Source organism: Sphaerodactylus townsendi, linkage group LG01 (assembly GCF_021028975.2).
Source record: "Sphaerodactylus townsendi isolate TG3544 linkage group LG01, MPM_Stown_v2.3, whole genome shotgun sequence".
Taxonomy (NCBI): domain Eukaryota; kingdom Metazoa; phylum Chordata; class Lepidosauria; order Squamata; family Sphaerodactylidae; genus Sphaerodactylus; species Sphaerodactylus townsendi.
Window position 1 is genome coordinate 68,259,414 of NC_059425.1, and position 12,725 is coordinate 68,272,138.

Here is a 12,725-nt window from a genome sequence, read left to right on the forward strand (position 1 = left end):
GGCCGGGCCGGGCGGAAAAGTGAGAAAGAGGCAGGCCGGGCCTGCGGCACATGTGATCCCCATCAGCTGACTGGGATCAAGAGGCCAGGCTGGCCTATTAGGCAAGGGAACAACAAGAAAATGAAAGAAAATAGAGTTTGCATCAATGTTATCCAGCCACCGGCGGGCAGGCAGGCAGGTCCTGGGAGAAAGGAGAAGGGGTGTGGGGATGATTTTCGGGGGTCTCCTTGTGACTAAATGGGCATCGCCTGGGGACATTTGCCCCCACATGTCCCCATGGGCAAATGTCCTTGGAGACTAACGATGCCCCATCCAGTTGGGGACACTGCTCTGGGAGGTCCCAGCAAGGTCCCTCCGCCTCAAGGAGAACAGTCCATTGGATACTCACCATGAAGGGTCCTTCTCCTGGTAGTTTAAGAAGGACATCTTGGCCCTCCCTGGATCATCATTAGGCTCCAATTTGGTTTTTCATGTTGTTTGCTCTAGTTTTGTTCTCAATTGTGTTCTTGTTGCTTCCTGTTTCTGTGTTAATGTTTTATGTTCGAGCACTGCTTTGCCAGTCGGATATTGGAGGGAGGACTTCTACAAGAAGTGACAAAAAAAGTTGTTCCTGTCTCCCTGAGAATGGGCTGGGAAATCCCCCAGCAAGATGTCCTTCTAGCCTACCAGGAGAAGGACCCTTCACGGTGAGTATCCAATGGACCATTCTCTCATTTTTTTCCCATGGCATTCTGTTCCTGGGAAACTATATCCCAGTTACCCAGTGTTGACTGCTGGACCAAACACAGTTGCATGGTGGGGAATCCACCAGGATTTGCAGGGGGTACTTCATTTTCCCTTTTTATCCCCCTTCCCCGCTCTTTCTTTCCTGGCAACTCCCATATCCTCACCTTAGTTTGCTGCTTCTTTACCTTTCCACCTACTAACTAACCTAACTGTTATCTGCACCCCCAAACTCCAGCTGTATTTTTAATTTCATTTATAATCCAGCTTCCTTCAAAATGGGAACTCAAATGAGCTTTTATCATTCTCCTTTCCTTTGTTTTATCCTCACAATAGCCATGAGAATGTGATCTACCTAAAATCACCCAGCAAGCTTTCTTGACAGAATGGGGATTTGAATCTGGATCTCTGAGACACTTTTATTATTTTTATTTTTTTATTATTAGTTTTATATACCGCCCTCCCCCACTGACTGATACTCTTAACCACTACACATCACTGGCTGTGTAGACATAACTTAGGGCGATTCCGCACTCACTAACTCAACCTAGGTTCGTCCCGTCGGGCTGAAATTGCCAACCTAGGTCAATTCCTCTGTTACTCTGCACAGCAGCTGAGGTTGTCCTGCTGGAGCCAAGCTCAGAGGGCGGGTTCACCTCGATGCCTCATTTGCTCCTCGTTCCTGATAGGCTGCTTCGTTGCTATGAGCAGCATGTAATCTGCCCTCCATTTATGCGCATGGCCGTCGCTTTTATACAGAAGTGGGTAGAAAAAGGCGCACTTTTCGCTGGCATGAGTCTCCTGTTTCGCGCATGCCCAAGACATTTGCCTGTGATTGGCTGAACGGGCGAATTGAGGCGATGGAGATTCCCCACTTCACCAGCTTTGACCTGGGTTCGCCGAAAAAACTGTACCTCCCTGGTGTAGTCGGAAATTTAACGGTGGGATGGAGCAGAGCAGGAACAGACCCGCGTGGAGCAGAGCAGGAACAGACCCGCGTGGAGCTTACCGGATGTAGGGAGTTCCTAGGTGGAACCTAGGTTGAGTTAGTGAGTGCGGAATCTCCCTTAGAAAGCTTACTCCCTGACAAGCATCCACTGATCTGGCCATGTTGAGAATTATGTGTATTGATGATGGCCATACCTATTCCCCAGGTGAAAAGAGGGATATGCTTGTAACTTCCTTGATCTCTGTTCTACAGATGTCTGTCCAAAACTACCCCTTCTCCATTACACATTCCCAAAAGCTCTGCCTGCTGTTTTCTATGTTGAATATTCTCCACTGACTTTAAAAACCAAAATAGTGGTTGATGGGGCAGTAGTCCCTTCCACATAGCTGTGTGCCTGTAGTGTGAAAAAGGTATCCCATTTTTACCTCACCGCTTATTCGTGAAGCCCAAGGCAAATGTACATTGTGTTCCCTACCTCCATTTTATCCTCACAGCAACTGTGTCAGATTCGGCTGGGAGAATCTGACTAGCCCAAAGTCCCACAGTGAGTTTCATTACTGAATAGGAATTTGGACCCTGGCTTCCTCCTCCATGTTTAAACACTCTTAACACCTGTACATAAGATGAGTCATGGCAATCCTCTCCCCTAGAGGCTATCATGTATCAAAGTGAAAAAAAGGCTGGTAAAATGGGCCTGTGGAACTGTTTTGGTTGGTGATTGTGCCTTTGCTGAAAACAGCAAAGGTAAGGCAGGCATCCAAAAGGAGTTGAAGGGGATTGCAAGATTTTTGGTCTTAAATCTTGTGATGCCTATTCAAAGTTTCTTGTAGCACAAGACTGCTCTTGAGCGCAACTCCTGCCCTCTTCCTTTTATCAGTTAGCAAAAGTTTACTAGAAAATGATCTGCCGAACTTTAAATTGTGATGAAGGCATGGTTTTCTGTTAAATCCCAAGCCAGGGTGAAAACAGCTGTGTTAGAAAAAGGCAGAAAATGGAACCGGCTGGAGGATTTCATAGGCTCAAGTGCCTCTTCTTTGATATTTAATTATCTCTAACTAAACCATTCTCTTTTTATTTTTAATGCATACCGCTCTGCATTAGGGAAGAGTTTTTCTTTGTATAACTTTCTCTGCCAGAAAAGAGCAATTACTGACTAAAGTGCAAATCACAAGCCGCTTGTTTCAACTTCAGTTTATGTAACTGTTCTGCAGAGGTAATGCCTGCTAACATTTACAAGTCTGAAATAATAAGAGAGCTGTCTTCTCCCTTTTGATACGTCAGTCAGTCTTGGTGTTCTGTGAATTCTGTGTGTTCTTACCAGGGAATAAGTCTTTCTGAATGGTTAGACAGAGAAGTCCTTGTCTGGGAGTCCATGTCGGCTCTCAGAACCCATGGCTGAATGGTTTAGAGTTCTCTTAGTCCTTATAATATTTAATCCAATTTTATTCTTGGCTGGCTGGCAAAAGATCTAGTGAGATCAGTTGGGCTTTGTCTATCAATGAACCTGGAAATGAGGTCTTCTACAGTTTTGTGTTTTAGTAGCTTATGTTTTTCTTGTTTAACTTCTGTCACTAGTTTACAGATCGGCCACCAAGCAAAGCCGTTCCTTTAGTTTAATCTAGGGGCTGCTGAGCTTGTGTTGAGCCTGTGGGCATTTGGCGTGTGTGTGTGTGAAAATAATGGGCACCAATCTAAAATGACTGCTATTGCAATTAGACTGGTCTCAATATATTGGGGGGTTCTCATATATAAATTATTTGCTTTGAGGGTTCTGCAACAAAGATGATACTCTGTTCCAGAGACTACAACAAGTTGTTAAAAATCAAGAATGCCTTTCCTTAATCTGATAGGTAATGAAGGTTATTTCTGATGAAGGGCAAGGATATTTCTAGATGACTTAACAGAGTTTCTGCTGTGACATCTATGTACTAGGCCTTGGGCAACTACTATGGCAGCAGGTGTGGTGATATTGAGCCGCTGAGCTCTCATGTGGCTTGAAAGCCTGTGGGAACCAGTTAAAATGATATGGATATAAAATAGTTAGTTAGCAGTACTTGTTTAGAAGCAAGAAAAAGTTAGCGGTATTTGTTTAAAAGCCAGAAAAAAGATTTAGCCAGTCTAATAGAACTGATGTTGCTGCTACTTATTTATTTAATTATACTTTGTAGTAAGTGTTTTGTTTGGGTTTTTCCAGCGGATTGACTGGAACTCTAAGACAACCAATTTTTCCGTGCCAGGAGAACCTTTTGTCTGCTGAATGCTTGCTTTCTACGCAAATATTAACGGTATGCGAACCTTGCCAGAAAAAAAAAATTACAGTCCTACAGCTTTGCATCTAAATTAGCTTATACCTGGGGTCTATTGTGTTCAGGGAGGAGTTTTACTGTTTCAGTTGGGTATCTAGCCTGGATGCCTGACCCACATCTAAATCCAGAGCTTTAACTACTTTTCCACATTTGAAGTACTCCTCTGTGCATACTGTCTGTAGTATATGTTTGCTGCATGGAATCTTTCTTTCTAGATGGCACATGCCTGTGTGTGATCTAGCGAGGATAGGCTGCCTTGGAATGTCTCTTACAAGGCTGCTAGGGAGCTACAGATTCTCATTTGCTAATAATCTGTAATAATCTCTTGCTAATAATCTGTAAGGCACCTTCCACTTGGACACTGAATCAGAGCTTAGGGAGGGGGTGCAAGGCCATCAACTTGATCAAGGTGCACCTCAATGTCTTTAGATTTAGCCCAGTAAAGTAAAACATTTCAAGAGTGTGTCTTGGAGCAGAGCAGCAGGTCACTTGAATACTGAAAACATCTGTTTGTTTCAAGATACCAAATTGCTGTCAGCTCCCAATACATTGCAGTCTGACTTCCTGATATTTCACAGTGGAAATGAATGGCTGCAGCACCAGCTGCTCTCGGTTATCCTGCAGGCTGAGTAGAGACAGGAAGGTAATGCAGTTTCAGAGGGGAGAGCCTGCCCTGTTGACAGATTGATGATGAAGCCTCACAGGCCTTTAAAAAAGTCCCTGCTAGGTTAAGTAAATCACAACCCTTTGTTTGCTTCCATGTGATATCAGTTGTATGGCACTCAGCTGGACTCTCACTTAAGAAATTGTGCTGCTGTAGGTTTGTCTGTTCCTTCTGAAATTCCTCCTATCCAACTCTGCCTTGGCAACCCTAATGTGGACCCAGAGAAAGGGCAGCAAAAATCTTACAATTGATTAAGTACTACAAACTGACTTGACAGTTGTTGATGTTGCCTCTTGATTTATTTACTAGCAGTAAAGCCCATTGTAGGAGGAAATGCAATGGACTCTAGAAAAATGGGTGGGTGGGGAGAAAGCATGTTCTCCCACAATGGGCTTTACTGCTGCTTTACCCGTCCCCCCCCCCACTTCCTACCTGTTGATGATTCCAGGACACCACTATTGGTTTGCTTAGGCTGGGGAAGGATGAGGTGGGATTGGGAGGCTTTGGGGAGGGACTCACTTTTCACCACATTCTATACATAATTGTCTAAGGATTTATTTATTTTATTAAATTTCTATACCATCCGTCTACTACCTGAGGAGTATAAGTGGAGCTGGATAGACAGAAGCATTAGCATTGAGCTCTGAAGGGGAACTATTAGGATTGAGCTTCACAGTTGGGTTTTTAACAGACCAACTCATGTTCCTCACAGCCACACAGCAACTGGGGGAATGGCTTTTAAAACAATAAAAGAGAGCCCAAATGGGTTCAGAATGCCACTGCAGGGGGAGGAAGAGCTCCCGTGTCTCCCACCAAGCTATTTTTCCATGTGCAGTGTGGGGATGTCTTTCTTTCTTTTTTGTGCACAAAATACTCAATTGGTTTCCTTTCCCCACAAAATACTCCATGTGAAGCAGCAAAAATGGGGAAATAACTGCTTTTCCAGCACTGTTTCTGAATGGGAACGGAGCTTGGTGGTGGAGGCGGAAGCCCTTTCCCCTTTTCTAGCAGGGTACTGAACCTGTCTGGGCTATCCTTTATTTTTTAAAAGCCATTTCCCACAGACCTCAAATTAGGTCAGGGGAACCTCCTGGACCCAACTTGTTAAAAACCCAAACATATAATCTTGCCCTTATACCTGGAGACACCTTGGTCATAAATGGCTGTATGCAAGACTGTCTAAATAAATCCCTCATAGCAAAGAGGTTTGAATAGAAACTGAACCAATGGGGGGGATGGGATGGACCATTTCATGCTTTCTTTATCATCATCATCATCGTTGTTGTTGTTGTTGTTGTTTTTGTTGTTATTGTTTGATATCACTGCTGCCAGTTTTTTTGATGGTTGTTGGCCTTGCATTACAGCTTGAGCCTCAAGCAGAGGCCTGGGATGTTAAGGTGTCGACGTGGCACTGGAACGACCTCATCTGGTTTGTGTCATAGTTTCTGAATCTCGATTTTCAAATCTTGATATTTAGTGACTTTTTCATGTTCTTTTTCATCGTATTGCCATGCCGATGATGGTCACTTTCTTATTCTCCATCTCTGTGGTGTCTGGTGTGTTATGTGCCAACACTTTGTTCATTTGGATTCGAAAGTCCCACAAGATTTTAACCTTCTCGTTTTGTGTGATTTTCTCTGGATGATCTTCCCACCAATTTTTAGCCGTCCTGATTATGATTTATTGTTGTGATTATGATTATTTGGATTTATTCCCAGCCCTTTGCAATAGGGTCAGGGAGGGTTCACCTTATAAGATTCATTATTCTATAAGTGCAGGGCCCACAAGAGTAATGGGGGATACCATCCTCTCCTCTCCAAGCTGAACCACCTGCTTGCCAGCCAGTCAGCCAGCCTGCCTTCAGTGCTGCTGCCAACGGCTCCCCGGCTTGCACCTTCTTCTTTTTGTGCAAACCTAGGCAGTTTTCCAGGCCTGCAGAAGAATGCTCCCATCTGAACATGACCCTATTCTTTTACTCAGCAAACTTCAATTGTACAACAGGGGTATGAACCACACTTTAACCACCTCACCATCTGATGAACAGACTCACTGACAAACACACATGCACATTGGTGTTAGAATTGCTGTGGGTTTGGGTTTTTTTGCTAGGGAACATACTTTAAGTTCAGTCCTGTTTAGGACATTTGCTAAATAGCACCTGTTCAACTTTTTAAAAGTTTAGCAGGTAAATCTTTTCCTGATATGGTGATTATGAGAAAAACTTCATTTTACCTGGCTAATATTGAGACACTAAAAGCTGGCAACTCTAAATTCTCAAACTCTACAGGGCAGATACAATTGAATAATATCAGCTTATGTCAGAAGATGATCTAAAGATGTAGCAGATCCTGACAGAGGATGGCAAGGTAATTAACTGGGCTTGAAGAATTTGACTGATTTGTAGACCATTATTTCCTACAGACAATTGACACTTGGTTTCCTTACATCTGTTTTGAGATTTGCCTGTGTTCCAAATGAATGTAGGAAGGCATAATGTCAATGGAAACAAGAACATATATGCAAACTATTTAGACTAGTGAGAATAAATTACCATGGGAGGACATTAAAACCCTTCTACTCAGATTAAGATGTAATTGTTTGATCCATGTACCAACTAATTTTCCCCAGACTTGCTAGCAACATGGTGTATCTGAGCTCTCTGGGATGTGTTCTGTAGCAGAAACTGAGACATTACTGATACAAGTGGAACTTGTCTTTAATAGTCATGATTTCTTCCATGCACTAAATTTTTGCAAGCATACCTCAAATCTTTTTGGACATTTCTGAGCATTGGCAAAATGTGCACAGGCATGCATGCACCTGTAAAATGCCCATTGGTTTCCTTTCTCCATAATCTATAAACCTTTTGCTGCCAGGACAGGGGATATCCACTCGCCTTGGGGAATCACTTTTGAAACATAATGAGTCCAAGTAGGGCCTATATTTCATGTTGTGTTCTACAACATGACTTCCTGTCTGGGCTGATGGTAACTATTAACATGTGCCATATTGAACAGAATCAGAAGACTGGATGAAAAATGTTTCCCTCTATGGCAGCCATGGAATAAGTTTTGAGCTTGCACCAACAGCAGCTATATAGGCTGCCTGCCTCCATGAAGATGAAAGTTACCTTCTGTACCAATGCACTCAAAATACTGTTCTCTTTAAATGGTGAATATATGGACTATTTTCTCAAGAGGAAATGGGAACTATGAGCAGGATTAGATCTGTTTTTGAGCCCTGTTATTTGTGTCATTTTTAATGGTTTTATTAAATCTAAATATAATTTTTTTGTATTACTTATTTGGATAGTCATCTAGATTCTTCCAAAGAGGGTGCAAGAGAGCTTACCCTGTTCCCCCGGAAATAAGATAGGGTCTTATATTAATTTTTGCTCCAAAAGATGCGTTAGGGCTTATTTTCAGGGGATGTCTTATTTTTTGCATCCCTCACGTGACTAGATCAGCTGTGCCGAGGAATCTATAACTAGGGCTTATTTTTGGAGTAGGGCTTATATTTCAAGCCTTCTCCAAAAATCCCAAAAAATCATGCTAGGGCTTATTTTTGGGGTAGGTCTTCCTTTCGGGGAAACATGGTAGTTGTTCACAACTCACCCTGGTGCTACAATCATCTGTAATGGAAGTGGAGGATAAGATTTACCTTTAAAATATAAAACCAGAGGTTTGGTTGGTGATAGAGATTTCCCTGAAATTAACCTGAAACTAATGCATGGGGTTGGATCGCAACAGTTGCTTTCACTGAGCTTTGGCCAGCCGTGTTCCGTGGGATAGTTTTCCTCTTGTTCCACTTGGAATCTCTGCTTCCACATCATTGAGAAGCACTGCTAAGCCATGACCTGTGCAACCATAGAAGTAGGAATAGAGGTGCTGATAGAGGAAAAGAGAGAGACTGGGGGCTGAGGATGACACTTCTGGATCTCTGGTCATCTGGGAGGATCATGGAGTCGGGTAAATCATGCAGTGCACTTTCATATGATGCTTAGGTGGGAGAAGAGAGCCCAGGAGGCATCTTTGTCTGTGGGGGGCAGGGGGATATGGTGACACTTGGCAGTCCTGACAGTAGCCAAATTGGATCTCTTTCCTTGATGTGCTGAGGCTGTTGTCTCAGAATCTAAGAATAAAAGGCAGGCAGAACAGGCAATAAAGATGACTCTCTCTTAGCAGCTGGTACTGAGAACAAAAGTTAAGAACGAAGTGGGAGAGAAGACTTAACATTAATGTATTTGATTTGCATAATGGGGAAGTTTGGATGCCATGGGTTTGCAATATGGCAGGCCTGGGTGGTATGCGTTCCACAGCTGCAGTTCAGAATCTTGGAAGAAAACAAAACCCATTTCTCTCAGCCATCACTAACTTTTTTTCTGGCACCATGGGTCTGCCTGCCAAAGGCAGGAACTGAGCTGTTGCTTCCTTCAGTTTCTAGTTACAGAATTCCATTCAAGTCTGAGAGAGGACCCTGGCCACTTCAAAGGGCTGTGTTGTGCTTTCAGAGTTCCCCTCTTCACCGTTGCCAGGCAGGAGTTTCAAGACATGGGTGGTTTTGTGACAAAGGTGAAAAAAATATATGAAGCTTGATGACCTTTCATGCAACTCTTTCTCTCGTGCAAGGGGATGTTTTCCAAGGGAATCTCATAGAGCTATTGTGGAGGTGGTTGGGTAGGATGACTATAGAAAGCTTGCTCAGAAATACCATCCTGATAATACCATTTTTGCAGCAAGACTGGGAGCAAAACCCAAATTTGCCACAACAAGAATTTTCAGGGAATTGCATTCCATGTTGGTTGGAGCCGCTGTCTTCCCACACTGGTGAATATTTATGTGTGTAAAGTGCAGTCAAGTTGCAGCTGACTTATGGTAACTCTGTAGGGTTTTTAAGGCAAGAGATGTTCAGAGATGGTTTGCCATTGCCTGCATCTGCATGGTGACCCTGGTATTCCTTCGTAGTCTCATATTAAATTACTAACCAGGACCGACCATGCTTATCTTCCAAGATCTGACGAGAAGAGGTAAAAAAATTTTGGAGTACATTTTAAAACCCATTTGGGGATGAATGCTTTTGATTTCAAATTGTAAACCCATGTCTAGTGCTGCTCTGCTTCTTGTTCCTTTTGAAGAGCAGGCTGCTGTTAAGAAGCAGTAGAAGAAGTTTTTGGAGTTATCGAATGTCCATTATGATGTGCCTTTCTGCGGCGGATTCCGCATGGGCCAAAAACAGCGGTGTGAAAACGATGTGAAATGGTTTAAAATGGTGTAAAAGGCTTTACAACATTTTCACACCGCTGTTTTTGGCCCATGTGGAATCCGCCTGTGTGCAGATCAAACTTCTGTCAGGTACCAGAGCAGAGGTGTTCAACTCATTTGTTATGGGGGTCAGATATAACAAATGTGACTTGATTGGGCTGGGTCCTGGGTGGGGGGTGGGAATGGCTGCCTCAGCTGACTCCAGAATGGCACTAGGGGGACACCTGGACTGGCAAGCCCACAGTGGGGTGGGGTGGCTGCTTTGAGAGTGCTTTTCAGGCCCATGAACCAACTGAAGCAACGCCACCCCCCCCCCACTCGCTCCCGATTTGGCGTCTACTAGAGCACATTAAAACACTGATGACCTTATTTTTAGCAGGATGCAATTCAAAGCAAGGATTTTGGGAAGTTTTGTGACATGTTCTTTTTTTAAAAAAAATGCTGCTCTGTGATGGGTAAAAAGAATTAAAATTGCTTTTGGCTTTTGTTACAGGGCCAGTGAGTTATGGCATTTAAATCCTGCACAGAATTTTGAAACTAAATTTCAGCTAAACAACAGTATCCTGGATACATACAGTGATGGTAGCTGTCATATACAGCAACCTTAGTGTGCAGAAATTTAGTAACCTAACATTTTCTTGGCTTGGAGACAAGTGTTTGCTGGCGTTGGGGACTTTACCTGTTAAATTTCTGCATGTCAGGTTGCTTTTAAAGTAAAGGAATAGAGCAGTGGTTCTCAACTTTCCTAATGCCACGACCCTTTAATACAGTTCCTCATGTTGTGGTGACCCCAACCATAAAATTGGTATATATAAAATATAAAAAGACCATTTTCGGATGGTCTAAGGCGACCCCTGTGAAAGGGTCATTCGACCCCCAAAGGGGTCATGCCCCAGAGGTTGAGAACCGCTGGAATAGAGGCAGTTAAAAAGTAAGTTAGCACATTGAGAATATGAAAACTGCCATCAAAAAGTGTCTACACCAAAAAGGAGGCTTAACAGATCAGTTCAAAATTATTTTTAGCATGCTTATTTCCCCCATCCCTGTATCTCAGGAATAGGAATCAGATTTATTCTATCATTCTTACCTTTGTAGAAGGGGGTGTGTTGCGTTCCACCTTGCTTCTTTTTTCAAAATGAAATGTTAGAATTATCATGTGCCCTGGGCTTGATTTGAAATTGGCAAAGCTGAAGAGCATACTTTGCACCTCTTCATCGTACAGCAGTGTATTAACTATTGTGTTTAAGTGATCCTGGCGTCTTCCTTCTCAAGAACCTGTGTCTTGCAGAATGAGACCAAGGACCACTTAGTCCAAGCAGATAGGTATGTGGGTAAAAAGAAACAGACTAATGGTCTGCTATTAGTACTCAGTCTGCCTTCTTCCCTCTCTGCTTTGAAAGCATGTGTTCAAGTAGTAAAGTTGTATGGCTGTGGAAATCAACAGACAAAAGTGATAATTCAGTCTGGTCTAAACTTATATCAGTTTTGGGATACTATCTGTGATTAACACAAGGCTATTTTAATGTTTCTGATTATATCACTTTTGGTGGTTTCTTTGGGATGAAACTGTCTTGCTTGATCTAGTTTGTAATTTAAAGAAGAGGGAATTGATTGTGGCTTGAAGTAGAGTCTTTTGACAACTTGGCAGTTGCTGGCTGCGTCCTTGTTCCTTTAAGCCAGTTAATTGAACTTAACCGTAACCGGATAGTGGTGGTGGGGCATTCCTCTTCTGAGGAACATTGTCTGTACTCATAGGCGGTGCTACCACAGGGCAGGGGGGGGACAAATGCCCCAGGTGCAGACGTGGGGGTGGCACAGAGAATCGCTCCCCCACCCTTCCAGCAGCCCCTAAGGCCCGGAGCAGCCTCTGCAGCCCGGAGCAGCCCCTGTGGCCCAGAGAAGGCTGCTTTTTTCTTGTTTAAAGGTAAGTGAGGTGTGTTGGGGGGCAGGGGCGGGGGCACCATTTTGCCCCGGGCGCCAGTGTCCCCCCCCCCCCCGGCACTGCCTGTATTAGAGGATTTTGCCAAAGGGTGAACTTCTTTGTTTCTTGCTGGAATATTTAGCTTTTGGAATATTATCCTGCATATGCTGTCAGGACACTGTACAATTGGGCATCTCATGATTGATTGCAGCTTCATGTAGCTACCCTTTCTCTTGCTTCTCTAGATTTTTTTTTCAGGATTTGTATTCTACCCATTCTTTGAAATATAAATAATTTAGACATGTGACCAAATGTGTATTAGATAACATATTCAATATTGGAGGCTCAACCTGTAAAGAAAGAGAACTGGGCCTAAAAGAACTAGAGAAAATGAAATGGTGCAAGAATCTCCCCCTTATGAAAAGGATCCAATAGTTTAATTTTTTGCAAAGTGCTGCATCCACCACTATCAACTTGCAATAAGGAGAGTGTCTCTGTTAACTCTTATTCCTTAGTCATCTATAGTAAGCTTTCCAGAAACTACCAAGTAGAGTTGCCAATTCTCATTTCTGCTTAAAATATAATGGCAGGAAAATGTTCTGTAGATGTTATCTTCCCACCATCTGTAACAAAGATGCAAGCTACTAAGGCTTACTTTTGCTTGAAAAAGAATGGTGGAACCAAACTGCTTATATCTTGCAAAAGTCCCCTTTCTGTACTGCTGTTATTACCCTAGGATTTTCTTTCTCTTTCAGAAGATGCTATTTAAGAAGAGTTGTGGAGCAAAGTCACGAGTGATCAAAATTCGTGTAAGTTTGCCCGGCCTTTGCTGATGGGTTGCCTTCTTGGGTTGGGCTGTGGAATCTTCCTTGATATTGTAAATAAAGTCTTCTCTCTTGGC

The 12,725-nt window shown here is 43.1% G+C and overlaps 1 protein-coding gene across 4 annotated transcripts in view; it reads left to right on the plus strand.

Moving 5' to 3' along the window:
- The window catches only part of LOC125442864, an 81,936-nt gene that overhangs the window by 44,017 nt on the left and 25,194 nt on the right, over window positions 1-12,725 (plus strand). For 2 of the 4 annotated variants that reach the window (XR_007246066.1, XM_048514659.1), the window contains one exon: window positions 12,580-12,633. The exons of 1 other annotated variant lie outside the window; for it this stretch is intronic. Coding sequence is in view for 2 of the 3 variants with exons in the window: in XM_048514659.1 (XP_048370616.1) it covers window positions 12,580-12,633 (54 nt within the window). In the remaining variant the exon portion in view is untranslated. The remainder of the gene's footprint in view (window positions 1-12,579; window positions 12,634-12,725) is intronic. One more of the 4 variants, XM_048514740.1, reaches the window with a different exon arrangement.